Genomic DNA, 23894 nt, shown 5'->3' with positions numbered 1-23894 from the left:
CCGAGACAGGATTATGTCGAAGCACAGATCTGGGGAAGGGTACCAAAACATTTCTGCAGCATTGAAGGTCCCCAAGAACACAGTGGCCTCCATCATTCTTAAATGGAAGAAGTTTGGAAACACCAAGACTCTTCCTAAAGCTGGCCGCCTGACCAAACTGAGGATCAGGATCGAGGGAAAGATGAATGGAGCAAAGTACAGAGAGATCTGTGATGAAAATCTGCTCCAGAGCACTCAGGACCTCAGACTCACCTTCCAACAGGACAACGAACCTAAGCACACAGCCAAGACAACGCAGTAGTGGCTTCGGGACAAGTCTCCGAATGTCCTTGAGTGTCCCAGCCAGAGCACGGACTTATAAATACCTTTTATCTTCAAGGTCGCAGGGTCAGCGTGTGTGAAAAGCTCCAGCGTGTGTGAAAAGCTCCAGTGTGTGTGCGCGCGACAAGACGAGCGCCGAGAGCATGGCAAGCCCACTTCAACCACAGCATCCCTCTGGACCAGTGCCACAGGCCACGGTCCCGATGCAGACGACAGGGGGCCAAATCCCTCGGGTGGCACACAACCTGCATCCAGCGAGCAGAGCGCAGAGCTGGAGAGAGGAGACAGTTCTGACAAGGAGCAAAGAGCCACGGCCAGATTCAGATCCACTTGTGGATCCCCAACACTCTTGCGCACTTTACTTCCACACTACAGCGAGGAGGCGAGCATGGAGCAGGAGATGGACAACAACAACAACCAGAGGCCCAGTTTACAGAGTGGAGCCACCGATACACCTACTCCGCTTCGCCCTCCACCACCCCAGCCTAGCTCTAGTGAAGAGAGGGTCGAAGGGGCCATAGCCAGAGGCCGTGGGGGGTCTTTTGCCGAGTATGGTCCAAACACACAATCACAAGCCTGAGAAGCAGGACGGGGTCCATGCTCATGGTCATCGGCCCAGTAGGCCTGGAAGACCAGCAGAGGAAAAGGAAGAGGAAGGGGGAGAGGAGGAAGAGGAAAGAACAAGAGGAAGGGAACTGACGGAGGATCCTTAAAATGCAGTCTCAATAGTCCAGAGTGTAGCTTCCTCCTCTTATCTTCTTTTCTTCATCTTCACTGATATTAAAGCTACAGTCTGGGTTTTGGAAAACAACATTTAGAAAATAAGCTTATTCTGGGCTCTGATCATGTAAAACTGTTGTACTAAGCTCATGAATCAATTGCTCGCTATATATATCATTAATTTAAAAGTCAAAATATATATGTACCAATCACAGACTGTAGCTTTAAAGAATGGGAGAAGTTGAAAGTTCATCCTCTAGAATGACTTCTGTCCATGGTGTGTTTATAGATCAGTGCTAAGGACGGAATAGGAAGCCATTTTAATACTCACAAGATGCATTTCAGTGTTAATCTGAATGGAGTTTTCTAAATTGATTTGTAATTTTTGACACGTAGCAAGTTTTAGGTTACGATCGGTAAATGCTATCATTCTCCGATACATACTGTATGTAGAAACAGAACACAACAGATATTACATAAAGAAAGCAAAAACAAGAAACCTGATCAAATAAATGTGAATGTAATGTTACCTGTGGGATACATTTTATTGAAAAGCAAATGGCTTCTAGGTTGAATGTTCTGTCATAATGTATTCACAACACTTTGATTACTATGGTGTTTAACGGTGGTAGGCAGCAATAAATTATTGTAAAAGAATTGGACATCTTCACATACACAGATTTGTCATAATATGCGTTTATTTTGGAATTGGCATGATCTTTTAGTGAACTTTATACAATATTTTTCTGATAAGTTACAGACCTAGAAATAAAGTGCTATGGGGATAAATGATACAAAATGCATAATTTGGATGTGATTTTTCCCTCATGTTTTTAAATAAAGCACTAAGATTTTAATTGTGAGCGAGAGTCGTGCCTGTACCTTCCATAAGGCATCAAATTGAAACATCTATGGTAACACACATTTAAATCCTTATAAGTGCGTTTATAATGCATTATAACACTTATCATAACTCAAATAGTCCAAGTTTTGTTGTAATCATACTCTGGTATTAAAGAGATTATCCGGTACTTTGGTATACTTTTTACCTAGTAGTTCTGATAGCGCTCACGAGCCAAAAGTGATCCCTGAAAATTGCGTACTACATCACGTATGTGCAGATATGTGCACCATGTCATTTCTCTCACGCTCTGCTGTGTGTGAATCTTGCTAGATGTCACTCAAATGGCGAGGGGCTGAAGCTCATTGGATAACTTCAATTGCTAGGAGCTAGTCCACGTTGGGGAAAATGACACAGCACAGCTTTCAGAAAAACAGTCGCTTTTAAACTAAGGAGGTAAAGCAGTAATTCTGCTCATAGATTATGCATGTATGAACTACACATTGACACATACAGCCCAAAGCTGGATGTTTAAAAAATACTTAGTAGTAGCCAAAGTTCTGGAGCATGTCTTTAATGTGTTAAAGGACACAGAAACAAAAACACACAAGGCATATTCATAGATTTTATATAACCATTTTATTTTGATCTTGTATGTTTATCTTATAATAATCTCTATGCACAATAATTCACTATTGAATAGAAGCTCTGTCATCATAGTGGTTCAATTAACAATGCGTAGTTTGAAATGAGCCAAGCTTTACTATTTGCAGTTCAGTGGTTTTTAATTACATTGCAAAGGTCATGAATTTAAATTAATATGTTTTAATTGTGATAGCTTACCAGCCCCCATGCAAGCCTTTTTAATTTTATCAAAGTATTTTTAACTTAGATTTTATTTTATTTTTATCATCACTGTATGTCTAATACATCACTGTGTTTATTTCTTGAAAATAAACACACAATAATTTATAATTTATTTCCCTAAGCCTCCTTTGCCATTGAAATGCCCACACGATCAGGCTGAGCGTGTTGACACAAATGTTCATATATTTACATACACAGCACTGGTGGATAAGATCGTCTAGACTCTAGAGCCTACGCCGCTTACCCCTTCAAAGTAGGGAGATACATATGCAAATAAAAGATGACTGGTCTTTGGTCAGAATAATCAGATCAGACTGTGATGTCATGCTGTGTGCCAAAAACTCCATCCCACCTGAACAGGCTGAAATTCCAGGCATTTTTTCTCTCCAAAAAACTCTTAAACGAAAAGGGCATTATCATAATTTTCAGAGTTATTTCGACCTCATAGTGTGGAAATATCATTAAAGAAAACAGGAAAATCACGTTTTTGACTTTAACATTGACATCAGACCACTGTATCTCTAAAACAGGCAGAAAATACTTAGTTTTGCATCACAAACATAAGAGAATCTATAGCCTAAGTCCGTATCAACGTGGTCCCTTTATCTGTTTCACAAATCAATTCATAATGATGCCTGGAGTTGTTCTGATCTGCAAGAAAATAGAACCTGCCACAAATAGCCAAGAAATTTAACCTGGGAAAATTACCCATCATGCATCGTTGCCATAATAATGACCAATACCATAAATCAGACAATGTTAAACCATGTCTCCCATAGTACCATGTACATAGCACAAACAATGTCAATATTCATATGTTAAAGGGGCAGTGCAGTTAAAACGTTTCTGATATTTCCATACTCTGAGGTCAAAATAACACAAATTTGTGAAAATTATGATAATGCCTTTTTTGTGTAAGAGCTGTTTGAAATAAAAAGCCTGGAATTTCAGCCTGTTCAGGTGGGATGTAATTTGGCCCACCGCATTACATCACCAGGCGATCTGATTATAATAGACCAATGCAAATATTTACATATTCCCTCCTAGTTTTGGTGCTGGTCCCACCCAAAAGCCATTCAGGCTGTGTATGTACATATCTCATTTCATATTCAACCCATTTTCATTTTGTTCCCTAACGCCCACACAATCTGACTCAGCATTTCAGTGGCCCAAGGAGGCTCAGGGAAATAAATTATAAAAATACATTTTGGAGTTATATAAATAATTAAATAAACAGTGATTTATTAGACAAAGTGATGTTATTACATTAAAAACACTGCATGGGGTTTTAAGAATAATGCTTAATTGTAGCCATTGTTGACCAGTCTCTCAAATGATTGTTAATAGTTATACTGTTAATTTGAGTCTATAATCACTATTCTCTATCTTGTCATTGTAATAAGTAGAGAAAATGGACTCAATATCCCTGCAGCCTCTTCACCACAGCGAAGCCTTTGTCACACCAGATCTTCAGACCCCCTGTGGTTGCTGGTTTTCATACAAACTTATCTCCTTATCCACACACGACTTTATCCACACAATACTTAATCGAGCTGCTTATTGAATATTGAATTGAATCTGGCATTAACACGACTTTTGTCAGGATTTTGTCCTTCGGAAAGGATTTCGTAGATCAGTTGGAAGGAAAACCAGCACACACGGGGGCGTCTCAAAACACCAAGAAAACATCAGACTTCAAAAAGCCTGGTTTAGCCAAAAACAGTGGCCTCCCATTGCACCATTTCACGTTAAGAGGAGTGTTGATTTTGAACAATAAACATAAGAACTATAGCTCCCAACTAATTTTCTATCAGGCAACATGCCACTGGTATGATGAATATTTATAAAAAATATACCATAGTAGACTATTGACAAATTCAGCATAAAGAAAGTCAATGATAGCCTGGTCCCAGACCTGTTTGTGCTCTTGTCTACTCCATTGCCGTCATTGTCAAGCCAATGAGTGACAGGGAGTTGGGCATGACAGAAAAACACAGACTGGCACTCAATCTCAGTCAATGATGCTGTATGGTCTACAACCTCATGTGTTAACTCCCATAGATTATCCATACACACTTGATATTTCATAATACATCTCTCGATAAACTCAAAGTACTATATGCTATCTAAAGTGACACCACAGTTCAAGATAAGACATTACGTGTTGCAAAAGAAAAACAATCCTATAATCATACAGAGGAAAACATATTGCACTTGGCCATGAATAAGATTAGACATTTCTGATATGACTTCAGATTATATGCATCAATAGGGGCATTTCTACATATTAGAAGGTCAAAATGGGAAAAAGGTCTCAGACCAAATTAAGATTTTCTTGTCTACAATGGATATGGATGAACATTGTTGACTTATGCTGCTCTTGGGTGAGTTTCCCGAAAGTTTCTTAGCAAAGGCAGCGATCTCGACAACCCAGCTGCGAGAGCCTAACAATTGAAAAATCTGTTTGAGGTCCAATCATCTGTGCCAAATTTGGTATTTATCTGTTTCACAAGTGGTTTAGGTCTGAGTCATTAAGTACCACGTTAGCTTCCACATTAAAATATATATATATAATCCAAGAGGCTACTTCCCAAAAGATCCTTTTCCGCCACCAATCAATTAAAATGGCTGAAGCTGGTGTCCACCAATCACCTCTTCCTATGGGACCTGGACATATAGGCCAACCAATAAGCTCAATAGCCAATCTTGCTATCAAAAGCCTTAGCGATTCCCCCAACCCTGCTATCAGAAGCCTTAGCGATTGCCCCAACCCTGCTATCAGAAGCCTTAGCGATTCCCCCAACCCTGCTATCAGAAGCCTTAGCGATTCCCATTTACAATCGTACACCCTACCGCCCGGCGTATTTCCTCACTACACTAACCAATTTTGATCCACTAGTCTCGCAAGCTGTACTCAAGTCTCTCACAGTGGCTCAGTTTACTTGAGACTGAAAGCCTGACTGAGCGAGACTTAACCCTTAACATACGAAACCACCTTGAACATACAAAACCACCCACAGCAACGCTCTGCAGTATCCTGTAACCAACATCACTTTATCCTCTCTATTCTTCAACTTGAGCCCACACCATTAACCATCTCAACATCACCCATATCGCTGAAGCTTCTTTTCAAATGGCCCCATAGTCATTGTTAGAGTGTATTGTTTGGGAGGACTGTTGACCCCTGACACTAACCTCTGTAGGACTTAACTATGCCCACCCCTTCGCCGAATGGTCCTTTGCTTAGTTGGGTCCTTCCAAAATAATCGGTTATAATCCGACCTCTGGTTCTCTAACACAACCGCACATTGAGGACTTTTTTTCCTTGACTAACGCAGCGTTTTGCACAGCATGTCTGCCTCATACCAAGCACTAGGAACAGGAGAGACTCCCGCACCGAGCCAGGTTGTAAAGATAGTAAAGTACGATAACAACCTGGGTTTTTAGACAGCCCAGTGGAGAGCCCCAAACAGCACACAGCCAGATACCTGGTTCACTCAGAAACCAAAGGTTGAGTGATATCGTTATTAAGACGTTAGAGGGAGGGAGGGGACGGGTGGGGGCCGTGGCAAATGGATTCTTTGGCGATGATGAAAGTGTTTTGGTATTCTAGATAGCCAACAGAGCTATGACAGATCTAGTCTTGCCGGGTAAGTTGGAAAACGATATTGGTGAACCCTCTCGATTATATTTTCCCACATATTCTAAATAACGATCAATACTAAATCAAGACAAATCATCATGACACATATCCACAGGAAGCTGCAAGCTATGAAACCCATGTGAAGAATATGAATTTGCAGCTCAATCCCTATACTGCACATAAACATCTGGCCTATAGCAATAAGCATAACATTGTATATACTGCATCTATATTTATTTGATGCATTGTGATATCAAACCAACACGTCATGTCAAATTGCAGGTTCATCAAATTACTGGAAAGAGAAATGACAGAGATTTGTAATGTGACAGTCAATAATGAAAAATCACTAACTGTTCATGTTAAAATCGCTTACAAGAAAATAGATGCAGCTATCCAAAGTCCATTGCGTTAGAATATTTGGCTGTATTGTGTTCAGCATCGGTGAGAGGATTGAGAAGAAAAAGAGGACTTAACAGCCTTCACATGAATCCTGTCAAGATGATGTAATAAAAATAACTAAATGTTATTTTGCTGTTTTCGTACCATATTGTGAAAGTGCTATGAAAAAGATAAGTGGAAGTGAAGGGAGTGTTCAGTACAGATGCCTGAACACTTCAATTAACACCAAAAAATGTGAGTGCACTTGGCTGCCATATCATCCTAAACTATCAATATATCAACTAAATGACATGGTGCCTTTAGTAATAAACTGCTTGCTTTTCTATTAGCGTTAGCTGGTCCACAATACCATTCCTCAGTACAGGTCCTGAAGGGCATGACTCCAGTAGGTTTTGAACAGTGGTGACTGGATTCCTATGGAGGGAACCAAAAGTCAAGACCATAACATAACAGGGGTGTTACTAGCACGTTACTAGCCTGGTCCCACACCCAGCATTTTGGAAACACTGCCATAAAGGACCTGTAATAAAGAACCCTGCTCAACCCACCCAGCTGTCTCTTCCTGAATATTCCAGAATAGAATTTCAACATTTCCAAGACTCAATGTTCTACCTGAAATTCACCTGGTCCTTTCACACAGATGAACATATATTAATTGGTTTTCATTAAATCGGGACATTTCAAAATGTAGACATTTCAAATTAGCACTTCTAGAGGGCTTTTCAGTAAGCCTGTCCCTCCAAACAAGGCATTAGCTTTCTGCAGCACCATGGCTTATCTGCCTGCAAACTAAAACAAAAGGGTGGCTGCTAAAATGACTTTTCTCTAATATGCAAGAAAATGCATGGATATGCATGGATGGGCGTCACAATGGTAAAATGTAAACAACTGGAGACACCATTTTGTGAGACTGGTTATAATTGACACGGAAGCACTACTGTTGCTAGCAAAATAGTTTAGAAACGATTGCTAACTAACTGTAAACCATTTTAGCTGGCTAGGTGAGGCAAAACAATTAACTTATTTACTGTTAGTTAGCCATCACAAATCTCTTTGCTAGCAAGCGCGATGGTATCTTCCAAACGACAAGGTGCCTCCAGTAATGTAGACTTTTTGATATTCCATGACATCTCCACTTTCCAAGCATATAAGCCAACGCACCACAGCTAATTGATTAGACTATAGATACGAATGTGTGTGCGCGCGCACGCGTTCATGTGTGTGTAGCCTGTGTGCGTGCGTGTGTGTGTGTGTTTGAATGGAAGCTCATCTGGTAATATACACATTAGTCTGAGGTGGGGCAGTGTTAAGAAATAGGGAACTCAGTTTTAGGGCTTAGTGGTCCAGCTAGTCTTTGCTGTAGTAGACACACACATCAGGTATAGGGCTAAGGAGCAGACTTAGGGGGTAGGGTTGAGGGTATATGGTTTTAGTGGTTCTATCCTGCCATTGTTTTTGCTTTAATAGACACCCATATTTGAAGGGGTTAGGCAATGGGGTAGGGTTGAGGGTACAATGTGTTAGTGGTTAGGGTTTTGGGTGAAGGGTTGGGTGTATAAGTTAATAGTGGTTAGAGTGTAAGGGCTAAGTGGGTTGTCTTTGCTCCAGTAGACACGCAGGTCTGGGTAGGGTAAACGGTCAGGGCTAGGGTTGAGGATACAAGGTGTTAGTGGCGGGTCTTTGATCTAGTAGACACACAGGTCGGGGAACTTCATCTCGTAGACAGGGACAGATTGGTGTTGAGCGTGGCCCGCAGAGATAGACACCACTCCAGAGGGGCTGGGAGGGGGCCTGAGGAAAGGGAGAAAGAGGGAAGGGAGATACAGAAATAGGAGGGAAGAGAAAGAGCGAATGGAGAAAGACAAAATGGAGGGATAAGAAAGATAAGGGGAGCAAACACAATTCAACACCACAGTTTCTATAGTCTGAGAAGAACACACCAGATAGACAGAAAGCAGTTAGGTAAATCTTTAGGGCATCCTCAGAAATTATTGGACAATACAATTATACATGTAATAATTTAATACAAGGTCACCCTTGTAAAAAATTATTCTGACCATAATTTGACATCTTTTGACCTCAATGGTCACTTACCGGATAGTGAGCTCGAAGATTTGCGCCAGTCTGTCATGTAACATATTGGCCTGTTGATGAAGAGCGACCACAGTGAGGGTTGAGTTCGATATACTTAACATATATTCATCAAAAAGGAGTCTGTACAATTCAATCAGATGTGATTTCAGTGTTTCAATTTGCTACGCTTTCAGTCTGTCGGACCTGTGTAGCTTACAAAGTCACTATACACAAAGTGCGTGTGTGCTTGTGTTTCAGGGATTTTTCTGCCATTGAAATCCTTGGGCGGGCCGTCTAAGTGTTTGTTTGGGCTGCCTAAAGGCGTCTGCATATATTATGACGACATTTTGTGACGTTTTTGTTAGGTTTGTTCAGCTGTTCAGGCACACAAAATTGTTTCTCGAGGCAAGCCGAAGTCGGTAGCCGAAGTCTATGCCCCCTCGTCGGAGATTGGTCAACAGCAGAGATTCTTCAATTAAGTGACTTGTCATTCATCAAGAGAAGACTTGTCCTCATGCAAAAAAAAATGTTGTTGTGAATATTAAAACAAACCATCTGCCTGCAGTGAAGCCGCTCAACATTTACATTACATTCAGTCATCTAGCAGACGTTCCCATCCAGAGCGACCCACAGGAGCAGCCAGGGTCAAGCGCCCGGCCCAAAGGCACGTCGACAGATCTTCCACCAAATAAAATCGGGGACCCGAACCAGCGACCTATCGGCCACCGGCCCAAGCTCCCAACCACCAGGCCACCAGGTGCTTGTACATCAGCCTCAGGGAAACAGGCATGGGATGTAACAGCGTTGCACCTCAGTGTAATTCAAACTTACTTTTATATGAATACCAAGTATGTCTACTTCACAGTCAGCCCATTTTATAGGTAAACTGCAGGGTAATGTAAAAGATCCAGCATGTAATATGGTACACATATCATAATTAGGTTTTAGTCCAGAGACGCCAGAAAAGTTATCTAGATCTTCAATAAGACATTGTAAGGATCTAGCTTGCAGACTTAATATAAAACTTGAGTCATCGGCATTCAGTTGAAGTCATAAGTTTACATACACTTAGGTTGGAGTCATTAAAACTCATTTTCCAACCACTCCACACATTTCTTGTTAACAAACTATAGTTTTGGCAAGTCGGTTAGGACATCTACTTTGTACATGACACAAGTCATTGTTCCAACAATTGTTTACAGACAGATTATTTCACTTATAATTCACTATATCACAATTCCAGTGGGTCAGAAGTTTACATACACTAAGTTGACTGTGCCTTTAAACAGCTTGGAAAATTCCATAAAATGATGTCATGGCTTTAGAAGCTTCTGATAGGCTAATTGACATAATTTGAGTCAATTGGAGGTGTACCTGTGGATGTATTTCAAGGCCTACCTTCAAACGCAGTGCCTCTATGCTTGACATCATGGGAAAAAAAAAAAAATCAGCTGACCTCAGAAAAAAAAATGGTAGACCTCCACAAGTCTGGTTCATCCTTAGGAGCAATTTCCAACTGGCTGAAGGTACCACGTTCATCTATACAAACAATAGTACGCAAGTATAAACACCATGTGACCACGCAGCCATTATACCGCTCAGGAAGGAGACGCGTTCTGTCTCCTAGAGATGAACGTACTTTGGTGCGAAAAGTGCAAATCAATCCCAGAACAACAGCAAAGGACCTTGTGAAAATGCTGGAGGAAACAGGTACAAAAGTATCTCCACAGTAAAAACGAGTCCTATATCGACATAACCTGAAAGGCCGATCAGCAACGAAGAAGCCACTGCCCCAAAACCACCATAAAAAAGCCAGACTACGGTTTGCAACTGCACATGGGGACAAAGATCGTACTTTTTGGAGAATTGTCCTCTGGTCTGATGAAACAAAAATAGAACTGTTTGGCCATAATGACCATCGTTATGTTTGGAGGAAAAAGGGGGATGCTGGCAAGCCGAGGAACACCATCCCAACCGTGAATCACAGGGGTGGCAGCATCATGCTGTGGGGCTGCTTTCTGCAGGAGGGACTGGTGCACTTCACAAAATAGATGGCATCATGAGGAAGGAAAATTGTGTGGATATATTGAAGCAACATCTCAAGACATCAGTCAGGAAGTTAAAGCTTGGTCGCAAATGGATCTTCCAAATGGACAATGACCCCAAGCATACTTCCAAAGTTATTGCAAAATGGCTTAAGGACAACAAAGTCAAGGTATTGGAGTGGCCATCACAAAGCCCTGACCTCAATCCTATAGAAAAATGTGTGGGCAGAACTGAAAAAGCGTGTGCGAGCAAGGAGGCATTCAAACCTGACTCAGTTACACCAGCTCTGTCAGGAGGAATGGGCCATAATTCACCCAACTTATTGTGGGAAGCTTGTGGAAGGCTACCCGAAACGTTTGACCAAAGTTAAACAACTTAAAGGCAATGCTACCAAATACTAATTGAGTGTATGTAAACTTCTGACCCACTGGGAATGTGATGAAATAAATAAAAGTGGTGGTCCTAACTGCCCTAAGACAGGGAATTTTTACTAGGATTAAATGTCAGGAATTGTGAAAAACTGAGTTTAAATGTATTTGGCTAAGGTGTATGTAAACTTCCGACTTCAACTATACATGGACACCTTGGATTTCTAATCCTCTAATCTTGTTATTTGATCTGATTTGAATAGCTAGCATTTCAATGGCCATAATGAAAACATATGGTGACAGCGGACACCCATGTTTAAACTCGTCTTGACAGTTCAAAACTCTCTGAGAAGTAGCTGCTATTTACTATATTACACCTGGGGTTGCTATACATTATTTTTACCCATTGAATAAGAGACTCACCAAAATTGAAAAAAATACAGGCATTTATTTATAAAATCCAGTCTTACTTTATCAAAGGCCTTTTCAAAATACACTATGAATACCAGGCCTGGCTTGTTAGATGTTTCATATTGTTCTATTATTTCTAGTAGTTGTTGTATATTATCTCTAAAGTATCATCTATGTAAAAAAAAACCAGTCTGATCAGGCTGAACAATACCTGGTAAAACCTTTTTCATTCTGAGTGCTATGCATTTCGCTACTATTTTTGCATCACAACATTGAAGTTTAAGAGGCCTCCAGTTTTTTAGATGGACTGGATTTTATATTTGCCATCTGGGTCTTGTTTTAATAATAGTGAACTCACACCTTCCTGCTGAGTACCTGATGGACTACCATTTCTAAAACAAGCTAATAATGGGGCATATATATATATATATAAAAAAAGGCTTGATATCCCTCTACCGGTATGCCATCAAGCCCTGGGTTTTTTCCAGACTGAAGGGATTTAATAGCCTCAAAAAGTTATTCCTCTGTAATTTGGCCATTGCACTGATCTTTTTGTGCATTTGTTAATTTTCATTTTTGTTGTATTATTTGGAAACAACTCCTTACAGTAATCGTCATTCAAAGGGTGAGGATGAGATGGAAAAGAAAACATCTGCTTAAAATATTTAGCTTCCTCTTTTAAAATATAATTTGGAGAATCATGGATGACTCAGTCTTTAGTAACGAGTTGCTGCAAATTATTTTTGGAAGCGTTCCTGTATTGGAGATTCAGGAAGAATTTGGTGCATTTTTCTCCATTTTTGGTACCCTTCCCCAGATCTGTGCCTCAACACAATCCTGTCTCGGAGCTCTACGGACAATTCCTTCGACCTCATTGGTTTGGTTTTTGCTCTGACACGCACTGTCAACTGTGGGACCTCATATAGACAGGTGTGTGCCTTTCCAAATCATGTCCAATCAATTGAATTTACCACAGGTGCTCCCCAATCAAGTTGTAGAAACATCTCAAGGATGATCAATGGAAACAGGATGCACTTGAGCTCAATTTCGAGTCTCATAGCAAAGGGCCTGAATACTTAGAGTTGAAGTCGGAAGTTTACATACACCTTAGCTAAATACATTTAAACCCAGTTTTTCATAATTCCTGACATTTAATCCTAGTAAACATTCCATGTCTTAGGTCAGTTAGGATCTGTGAAATGTCAGAATAATAGTAGAGATAATTATTTATTTCAGCTTTTCTTTCTTTCATCACATTCCCAGTGGATCAGAAGTTTACATACACTCAATTAGTATTTGGTAGCATTGCCTTTAAACTGTTTAACTTGGGTCAAACGTTTCGGGTAGCCTTCCACAAGCTTCCCACAATAAATTGGGTGAATTTTGGCCCATTCCTCCTGACAGAGCTGGTGTAACTGAGTCAGGGTTGAAGGCCTCCTTGCTCACACACACTTTTTCAGTTCTGCAAACACATTTTGTATAGGATTGAGGTCAGGGCTTTGTGATGGCCACTCCAATACCTAGACTTTGTTGTCCTTAAGCGATTTTGCCACAACTTTGGAAGTATGCTTGGGGTCATTGTCCATTTGGAAGACCCATTTGCGACCAAGCTTTAACTTAATAATAATAATAATAATATGCCATTTAGCAGATGCTTTTATCCAAAGCGACTTACAGTCATGTGTGCATACATTTTTACGTATGGGTGGTCCCTGGGATCGAACCCACTACCCTGGCGTTACAAGCGCCATGCTCTACCAATTGAGCACTTGAGCTACAGAGGACTTCCTGACTGATGTCTTGAGATGTTGCTTCAATATATCCACATAATGTTCCTTCCTCATGATGCCATCTATTTTGTGAAGTGCACCAGTCCCTCCTGCAGCAAAGCACCCCCACAGCATGATGCTGCCACCACCACCGTGCTTCACGTTTGGGATGGTATTCTTCGGCTTGCAAGCAACCCCCTTTTTCCTCCAAACATAACGATGGTCATTATGGCCAAACAGTTCTATTTTTGTTTCATCAGACCAGAGGACATTTCTCCAAAAAGTACGATATTTGTCCCCATGTGCAGTTGCAAACCGTAGTCTGGATGTTTTATGCCGGTTTTGGAGCAGTGGCTTCTTCCTTGCTGAGCGGTCTTTCAGGTTATGTCGATATAGGACTTGTTTTACTGTGGATATAGATACTTTTGTACATGTTTCCGCCAGCATCTTCACAAGGTCCTTTGCTGCTGTTCTTGGATTGATTTGCACCTTTCGCACCAACGTACGTTTATCTCTAGGAGACAGAACGCGTCACCTTCCTGAGCGGTATGACGGCTGCGTGGTCCCATGGTGTTTAGACTTGCGTACTATTGATTGTACAGATGAACGTGGTACCTTCAGGTGTTTGGAAATTGCTCACAAGGATGTACCAGACTTGTGGAGGACATTTTCTGAGGTCTTGGCTGATTTCTTTTGATTTTCCCATGATGTCAAGCAAAGAGGCACTGAGTTTGAAGGTAGGCCTTGAAATACATCCACAGGTACACCTCCAATTGACTCAAATTATGTAAATTAGCCTATCAGAAGCTTCTAAAGCCATGACATTTTCTGGAATGTTCCAAGCTGTTTAAAGACACAGTCAACTTAGTGTATGTAAACTTCTGACCCACTGGAATTGTGATACAGTGAATTATAAGTGAAATAATCTGTCTGTAAACAATTGTTGGAAAAATGACGTGTGTCATGCACAAAGTAGATGTCCTAACCGACTGGCTAAAACTATAGTTTGTTAACAAGAAATTAGTGGAGTGGTTGAAAAACAAGTTTTAATGACTCCATTAAAAACGTGTATGTAAACTTCTGACTTCAACTGTATGTAAATAAGGTATTTCTGTTTTCGCTTTGTCAAAATTCATTTAATCCATTTTAGAATAAGGCTGTAACGTAACAAAACGTGGAAAAAGTCAAGGGGACTGAATACTTTCCGAATGCACTGTACAAAATAAATATACACATTATACCCAAACATATACACATTAAAATACAAAATACTGTCATGGGAAGCACAAATAAAACATCACAAATCACCAAGACAATTAGTTACATTCCTTCACAAATAAGTCCCATATCAAAACTTTAAATTGCCCGAACGGCACCAGAACATCAAGATGAAATGTATTTTGAATTTTCTTCCAGCAATACGGTACATTAAACTAAAAGCAGATATTTCTAGCTCGGTGGAGACCTTAAGAACCTCAAGAGTGAACGGGTTAGGCAACTCAGGTGTCTATACTTCAACAGCAAAGTTAGATAAGACGGAAGTAAGGCCTTGCAAACAAAAAGGGAGTAATGTAAAGATCTACGTGTGTGTGTGTGTGTGTGTATGTATGTGAAAGAGAGAGTATGCAGTTTGCGTGTGGCAGCACTGTGGTCAACGTTGTCTTTTGGTTTACCTTGGACTCGCAGTGGGCGGCAATCTCCTCAAATGGGGCCTTCTGGAACTTCTCCATGACCTGGCGCCTCTTCTCCTTCTCCTGCTCCTCCAACCCTGTGGTATCTGGAGAGAAGAGTGCCACTTACAAATTACATTTTGTCTCCTATTTCAGCTGGTTTTAACCTGGTATTTACTTTAAAATGATCTGGTAACGTCTTTGTAGTTTGACATATTAAAGTTTCAATGCAGCCGTTTTTATTTCAATATCAAATCTCGTCTGGGTAATAATTAAGTACGTTACCGTGATTGTTTTCAATAAATAAAAATATATAAAAAAGCTGCTGCTTAGTAAACAGCAATTTCTCAAGCAAAAATGCTGCTAGGACCGTGGGAGTTTTCTGAGTGAAGAGGGGAAAACTGAAAACAAGCCGTTATTGGCAGAGAGGTTTTAAACCCTCTTTCTTATTGGTCTTTTAACTAATTTACAGCCTGGTGATGAGGCGGTCTTTTCAAAATGCACTTACACTAAAAGGGCATTATCATCCTTTTCAAAATTCCACAGTATTATTCCAACCTGTCAAAGACTCCAGCCACCCTAGCCATAGACTGTTCTCTCTGATACCGCACGGCAAGCGGTACCGGAGTGCCAAGTCTAGGTCCAAAAGGCTTCTCAACAGCTTCTACCCCCGAGCCATAAGACTCCTGAACAGCTAATCAAATGGCTATACGGACTATTTGCATTGCCTCTCTGTTTATTATCTATGCATAGTCACTTTAACTATACCTACATGTACAGTACCAGTCAAAAGTTTGGACACACCTACTCATTGAAGTGTTTTTATTTATATATATATTAAAAAAATAACATTGTAGAATAATAGTGAAGACATAAAATCTATGAAATAACACTTATGGAATCATGTAGTAACCAAAAAAGTGCTTTTTCCAACAGTCTTGAAGGAGTTCCCACATATGCTGAGCACTTGTTTGCTGCTTTTCCTTCACTCTGCTGTCCGATTCATCCCAAACCATCTCAATGCGGTTGATGTCGGGGGATTGTGGAGGCCAGGTCATCTGATGCAGCACTTCCTCACTCTCCTTCTTGGTCAAATACCCCTTACACAGCCTGAAGGTGTGTTGGGTCATTGTCCTTTTGAAAAACAAATTATAGTCCCACTAAGCCCAAACTAGATGGGATGGCGTATCGCTGCAGAATGCTGTAGTAGCCATGCTGGTTAAGTCAGTATCACCAGCAAAGCACCCCCACACCTCCTCCTCTATGCTTTACGGTGGGAACTACACATGCGTAGATCGATCATTCACCCACACCGCGTCTCACAAAGACATGGCGGTTGGAACCAAAAATCTAAAATTTGGACTCCTGACCAAAGGACAAATTTCCACCGGTCTAATGTCCATTGCAGGTCTCTTCTTATTATTGGTGTCCTTTAGTAGTAGTTTCTTTGCAGCAATTCGACCGTGGCCTGATTCACACAGTCCCCTCCGAACAGTTGATGTTGAGATGTGTCTGTTACTTGAACTCTGTGAAGCATTTATTGTGGCTGCAATTTCTGAGGCTTGTAACTCTAATGAACTTATCCTCTGCAGGTAACTCTGGGTCTTCCATTCCTGTGGCGGTCCTCATGAAAGCCAGTTTCATCATAGCGCTTGATGTTTTTTTTGACTGCACTTGAAGAAACTTTAAAAGTTCTTGAAATGTTCCGTATTGACTGACCTTCATGTCTTAAAATAATGATGGACTGTCGTTTCTCTTTTCTTATTTGAGCTGTTCTTGCCATAATATGGACTTGGTCTTTTACCAAATAGGGCTATCTTCTGTATACCCCCCCACTATCTTGTCACAACACAACTGATTTGCTCAAACGCATTAAGAAGGAAATAAATTCCACAAATTAACTTTTAAGAAGGCACACCTGTTAATTGAAATGCATTCCAGGTGACTACCTCATGAAGCTGGTTGAGAGAATGCCAAGAGTGTGCAAAGCTGTCATCAAGGCAAAGGGTGGCTATTTGAAGAATCTCAAACATAAAATATATTTTGATTTGTTTAACACATGGTTTTGATGTCTTCACTATCATTCTACAATGTAAACATTTGTAAAATATAAAGAAAAACCAGTAGGTGTGTCCAAACTTTTGACTGGTAATGCAGATATTACCTCAATTAACTTGACTAACCGGTGCCCCCGCACATTGACTCTGTACTGGTACCCCCTGTATATAGCCTCGCTACTGTTATTTTTTACTGTTATTTTACTGCTTTTATTTTTTACTTATCTATTGTTTACTTAACACTTATTTTTCTTAAAACTGCATTGTTGGTTAAGGGCTTGTAAGTAAGTGTTTCACTGTAAGGTGTACACCTGTTGTATTCGGCGCATGTGACAAATAACATTTGATTTGATTTGACTTGACCTCAGTGTGGAAATATATATAAAACACAGGAAAATAAAGTTTTTGACTGCACTGGGCCTTAAAGCTCAGTTGCTCGAAATGGAACATAGTGGTTCTTGTGTCAATGAATCCAAAATCATCGGTTTTGTGTAATACAATCATCACTTTATCAAGAAAGGGGGTCTATTGTTAACTATGCTTGCTAAAATGCTGTGTCACCTTATGTGCTATGATAGACTTTACAAAGACTTATTGACTTTACAAAAGACTAATACAGTTGAAGGGGTTCTGCTCATAGCTACAGGGATTTAAATGCCTTACCAATGGCCTTTTTCAGAGTCTCGAAGGTGATCTCTTCAGCCAGCAGAGACTGCAAAGAAAGAAAGTGGAGTACTTTACTCAACAGAACCCTTGGCATTGAGAAATCTTCCCTGTACTTACAGTATATCAGGTACATATTGTTTTATGAATCATAATTAGAATATTAACAATATATGGCTTCAGCCCATATATTACTGACACCAACTTTTCCTGATACCAAGTTAAACTGGATACCCTATTATCCCCACAACAATCTCAGAAATCACAATAAAAAGACATGACATGTACATTTGTGTGCGATAGAAAGCAAAGTTAGGAGCACTGCTTGGGTGTTCGATGTTGTTGGGAGTGTTGAAAGTTTAATTTGTTTATGTTCAGACATGCAAAAACATAATAGATCCAAACTCCAAAAGATGTCACAAAGCTTACTTCCTTTTTTTATTTGTTCAATTATTTCAACTGTTTCAGGATGGCATACATATGTCCAGATGTACCTTGTCTGGTAGGCTATCAGAAGGGAAGTCCACTTGAAGAGAAATGGTGTCAACCAAACTCTTTCTTCTGGTGAAGCGGTCTTCATCTGCATCATAAAACAAGTACTTCAGTGGAGTTTGTCTACAGTTTGAAGTATACAGTAGAGTGTTAGTCAAGAATAGTACTGCAACACACATGTGCAGGGGATATCTAGTTGCCTTTCTTTTTGTAGCCGTGTCATACATACGATACAAAATACATTTCAATGCCATTAAACATCTCAGATGTGCAGAGCCTGTAGTGTAGCAGACAAACTCCCAGCTTGACACATATGCACTCCTCTCACCACCGGAGACAGGGGTTTCAATACCCACTCCAACCCTAATCGGTTTCTCCCACCTGCATGTCTCCCTGTCTCAATAAAAATACAAAAAGGAAGAAAATAAAGAAAAAACTAACATCTCAGATGAATGGGTTTCTAAATAAAGAGCGAATGCAGTACATTTGTTATATCTTTGTTATATACCATTATGTATAGTTTTGGGAGATTTGTGGGAGATGGTGTGTCACAAACTCTTTAATTAACCTGAATCACATCATGCTTGTTGTGGTGCCCGTCTGTAGTTGTAAGTAATTATTTAAGCAAGCATTCTCTGAGCCAGACCGGCCAAGTCTGTAGTAGGCTACTGTATAAAAGTGTTCATCATTGTTGGTAAAAACCTGTGTGAGCCAATGTGACCCATACAGCTTGAAAACACACTTTAAAACAGGTATGACTAATGAGCTAGCCACTTGTGGAAAGGTGCTAATGAGAGCTCAGAAATGTGATGAAAGACACGGTTGCCCAGTGTGTGTGTCCAGTGTGTTTGTGTCCAGTGTGCGTGTGCGTGTGTGTTGTGGATATTTGCATTACCATATTCACACTGAATACTTGCTATTGGAACCTAAACACTAACATGGCGACTACCATGGACCTACGTGAATAGTGTCGAATAGTCAGTGGCGACCTGTCATTCAGGGCAGGCTTTCTTGAGTAAGGCAGCTCCAAAATGCAGGTGTTTCAGCCTAGCTCAGTGCTTCCTGTGGTGGAGGGGCAGCCAGCGGAAAATACAGAATGTAGGGGTTGGTCATCTTCTCTAGTTGTGCCGTGATTGGCTCAGTGTTCTGTCACTCATGGGGACACTACGTCACCGTAATATCTACACGGAGAGCTAGAAAGTTCAAGCCACCTTGGGTACTGCCATAGATTTACATTAGAAGTGCCCATCCAAGAAGGCTCAAGGTCATTGCCCACAGATAAATTGTCAAATCACGTTATATCTACCGTAGCTTTGATTGGACTGATCATGTCAACATCCTACTTTCAAAATATTATCTAGCAAGCTAGACAAGCAGTCATCATCATGAATCACCTCAACAATCTACTGGCATATGGGGGCGGCAGGTAGCTTAGTGGTTAAGAGCGTTGTGCCTGTAACCGAAAGGTCGCTGGTTCTAAACCCCGAGCCGACTAGGTGAAAAATCTGTCGACGTGCCCTTGAGCAAGGCACTTAACCCTAATTGCTCATGTAAGTCGCTCTGGATAAGAGCGTCTGCTAAATGACTAAAATGTAAATATCATTTTCAATCCTTGTCATATGAAGAGAAAATATAGATAAAACGTATCGGTGCTCATCGGCCATTGGACATAAACATTACACAACAACTTGGAAATCCCAAATTCAACGATGAGTGGTGAATGAAGGAATCAGTGGCTAACTGCAAGCGTTGCAAAGCAATCACTATTTTGCTTCCCCTGCCTGCTATTTGGTGGAGAGGGTGTGTGGTCTGGGTTTAAGGGTCTCTTTTCCAAGCTTAAAAGGATAAACATTCACACGCAACAATATGGGCCAGAAAATGTTAAATACATTGGCCATGCTGTCAATCCAGCATGACTTCAGTGAGTTCAAGACAACTGGGAACTCTGAAAAAAACGAGCTCCGAATGGGAAAATACGTTTTGAATGGTCATCTCACTCGGAATTCCAAGTCGGGAACTCAGGCCTCTTTCTAGAGCTCCGACCTGAAGATCACTGACGCCATGCTTCAACGTTGTTTTTCTTCCTAAGTTTCCAGTCGTCTTGAAAGCACCATAAATCCAGAAAATGCCAGACTTTTGATGACAAAGTTTCTTGACAAAATTTGCCCACGAAAATTATAGATATGCCATTGGGGACAGGATTCGTTATTTAGGAGAAAAAAACGGCAGACATGGGATGTTATATTTCATGACGTTTTGGCAAAAGAATTGAGCTGAATTATGGAGCCTATTTCATTTGTAAACAAGGCAATGAAAAAGGGGGAAAACGATATTCTCCCAGTGTGTCGACCTTCCTGCAGTTCTAAGCACATCTGCACAGCTTGATGCCAGGGACTCAGAGTGCGTCCGTAATGGCACCCTATAGGGCTCTGGTCAAAAGTAGTGCACTATATTAAGGGAATAGGGTGTAATTCGGGACGCAGCCATCCCAATCCTCCCCTATACCACCTGGTAGGTTCTGGCTCCCCTGTCGGAAGACGCCTAGAGCAGAGTCAACTAAAGAAATGCTGGGAGAGGACTTCTGCCCAGCAACCGATTACACTATTTGTGATTTGAGCTGAAAAGTTAATGCATGGCTCAAAGAACATGCAGGATGTTGAGGTGGATTCTGGGTAAATTGATGAGAATGAATCCAAATCTGAGGCACTAAGTTTGTCGATTTGGAGTGTTTCAATCAAGACAAACATACAGTGTCTTCAGGAAGTATTCACACCCCTTGACTTAATCCACATTTTGTTGTGTTACAAAGTGGAAATCAAATTGATTTGTCATTTTTTGTCAACGATCTACACAAAATACTCTAATTTCAGTGGGAGAAAAATACAAACGTGTAAGCAATTTATCAACAAAAAAAGACTAATATATCACTTCTATGTTCGCTTCGAGGCAAGCAACACTGAGGCATGCATGAGAGCACCAGCTGTTCCGGATGACTATGTGATCACGCTCTCCGTAGCCGATGTGAGTAAGACTTTTAAGCAGGTCAACATTCACAAGGCCGCAGGGCCAGACGGATTACCAGGACATGTACTCCGAGCATGTGCTGACCAACTGGCAAGTGTCTTCACTGACATTTTCAACATGTCCCTGACTGAGTCTGTAATACCAACATGTTTCAAGCAGACCACCATAGTCCCTGTGCCCAAGGACACTAAGGTAACCTGCCTAAATGACTACCGACCCGTAGCATTCACGTCTGTAGCCATGAAGTGCTTTGAAAGACTGGTCATGGCTCACATCAACACCATTATCCCAGAAACCCTAGACCCACTCCAATGATGATGCAATCTCTTTTGCACTCCACACTGCCCTTTTCCACCTGGACAGGAGGAACAACTACGTGAGAATGCTATTTATTGACTACAGCTCAGCGTTCAACACCATAGTGCCCTCAAAGCTCATCACTAAGCTAAGGATCCTGGGACTAAACACCTACCTCTGAAACTGGATCCTGGACTTCCTGATGGGCCGCCCCCAGGTGGTAAGGGTAGGTAACAACACATCTGCCACGCTGATCCTCAACACGGGGGCCCCTCAGGGATACGGGGGCCCCTCAGGGATGAGTGCTCAGTCCCTTCCTGTACTCCCTGTTCACCCATGACTGCATGGCCAGGCATGACTCCAACACCATCATTAAGTTTGCCGATGACACAACAGTGGTAGGCCTGATCACCGACAACGATGAGACAGCCTATAGGGAGGAGGTTGGAGACCTGGCCAGGATAACAACCTCTCCCTCAACGTGATCAAAACAAAGGAGATGATTGTGGACTACAGGAAAAAAAAAAGAGGACTGAGCACGCCCCCATTCTCATCAACGGGGCTGTAGTTGAACAGGTTGAGAGCTTTAACTTCTATGCTGTCCACATCACCAACAAACTATCATGGTCCAAACACACCAAGACAGTCGTGAAGAGGGCACGACAAAGCCTATTCCCCCTCAGGAGACTGAAAAGATTTGGCATGGGTCCTCAGATCCTCAAAAAGTTCTACAGCTGCACCATCGAGAGTATCCTGACTGGTTGCATCACCGCCTGGTATGGCAACTGGTCGACCTCCGACCGCAAGGCACTACAGAGGGTAGTGCATACAGCCCAGTACATCACTGGGGCCAAGCTTCCTGCCATCCTGGATCTCTATACCAGGCGGTGTCAGAGGAAGGCCCTAAAAGTTATCAAAGACTCAAGCCACCCTAGTCATAGACTGTTCTCTCTGCTACCGCACGGCAAGCGGTACCGGAGTGCCAAGTCTAGGTCCAAAAGGCTTCTTAACAGCTTCTACCCCCAAGCCATAAGACTCCTGAACAGCTAATCATAGCTCCTCAGACTATTTATTTTGAAATCAGTGGAATTATGATAGCTAAGGAGATGGAGAAAATTCTGGCGTTTGATTGCAAATATGCAGAGGGAGTCGAAAAGAGAACACACAGAAGGCTATTGTCTAAAACACCTGTCTCCGGATTACATCTTCAACCTAAGCGCAACCATGGCATCCGTGACAGAGAGGGAGAAAGGTCCATCCATGTATACGGGTAAGATAGTCTAGCTAGCTACATTTTCAGATTTACACGTTTCTAATTTTGTCAGAAAGCCGTTTTCATTTCAAGTTAAAGCATACTGTTAGCTATCTAGAAAAATGCCAATGTATGATCTGTGTAGTAATATTATTCGTATCTCAGATTCATTTGCATTGCTAGTTATAGCCTAATGTTAGCTAGCTAGCTAACATTGAACCTGGTTGGTTAGCTACCTGCAGATTCTAGCAGGGTAGTAACGTTATGAGTTGGGATTATGGTTCATTGTTTAGGTAGCTAGCTACATGTCTTAACAAAAGACTCCACTATGCAAGTAACCATTTCAATAGAATGTTCATGAGTCAATACGACAACTGTTGATAGACGTAGCTGGTAAATTCGCTCTGGCTATCTACTCCGATTTCAAAGCGGTCTCGTCTGAGTGTGCCAGAGCGCAGAATAACTGATGAATTTATGAACGCTCAACACCCGTTGAATATGTCTGGTGTCAGTAAACGTTGGCAAAAAAGCATTATTAAAATTGTTGCCAGCAGCACAGTTAAGGTCACCAACAGTCAGGATAACAAAAAAACTGCCTAAACAGCTCTGCTAGGGCGAGTAAAATGGTCAGAGTGAGCTGTTCTCTCGTTTGTGTCTGGAAGTAGCTAGCAAGCTAGCCAACGTTAGCTTGGGTGCTTGACTGCTGTTAGGTCAGAACGCTTGGATCAACCCTACTCCTCGGCCAGAGCGTCCAGTGTGCACTCTGAACGCTCCGAGAGCAAAACTCCTTGAATTTCCAAACTGAGAATCTGACAACGCTCTGAATTTACGAACGCCCAGAGCGCACTCTGACACTACAGATTGAATTTACGAACACACCCGTAGTATACAGGGGCTTGCGAAAGTATTCACCCTCCTTAGCATTTTTCCTATTTAGTTGCCTTACAACCTGGAATTAAAAAATATTTTTTGGGGTTT

At 41.3% G+C, this 23894-nt stretch overlaps 1 protein-coding gene across 2 annotated transcripts in view; it reads right to left on the bottom strand.

Moving 5' to 3' along the window:
- Positions 1-2502: 2502 nt before the first annotated feature.
- Positions 2503-23894, bottom strand: part of efr3a (EFR3 homolog A) — a 289375-nt gene continuing 267983 nt past the window's right edge. The window contains exons 20-25 of one of the 2 annotated variants that reach the window (XM_084139709.1): positions 18346-18431; positions 17852-17900; positions 15135-15238; positions 8889-8938; positions 8455-8585; positions 2503-7208 (exon numbers count right to left, since the gene is read on the bottom strand). In XM_084139709.1, coding sequence (XP_083995835.1) covers positions 8480-8585; positions 8889-8938; positions 15135-15238; positions 17852-17900; positions 18346-18431 — 395 coding nt within the window. In that variant the 3' untranslated portion in view covers positions 2503-7208; positions 8455-8479. Of the gene's footprint in view, positions 8586-8888; positions 8939-15134; positions 15239-17851; positions 17901-18345; positions 18432-23894 lie in introns of both variants that reach the window. The other variant, XM_084139708.1, reaches the window with a different exon arrangement.

Source organism: Coregonus lavaretus (genome assembly GCF_964263955.1).
Source record: "Coregonus lavaretus genome assembly, chromosome: 23".
NCBI lineage: Eukaryota > Metazoa > Chordata > Actinopteri > Salmoniformes > Salmonidae > Coregonus > Coregonus lavaretus.
The sequence above is the reverse complement of the archived record's forward strand: the minus strand, read 5'-3'. Positions and strand labels throughout refer to the sequence as shown.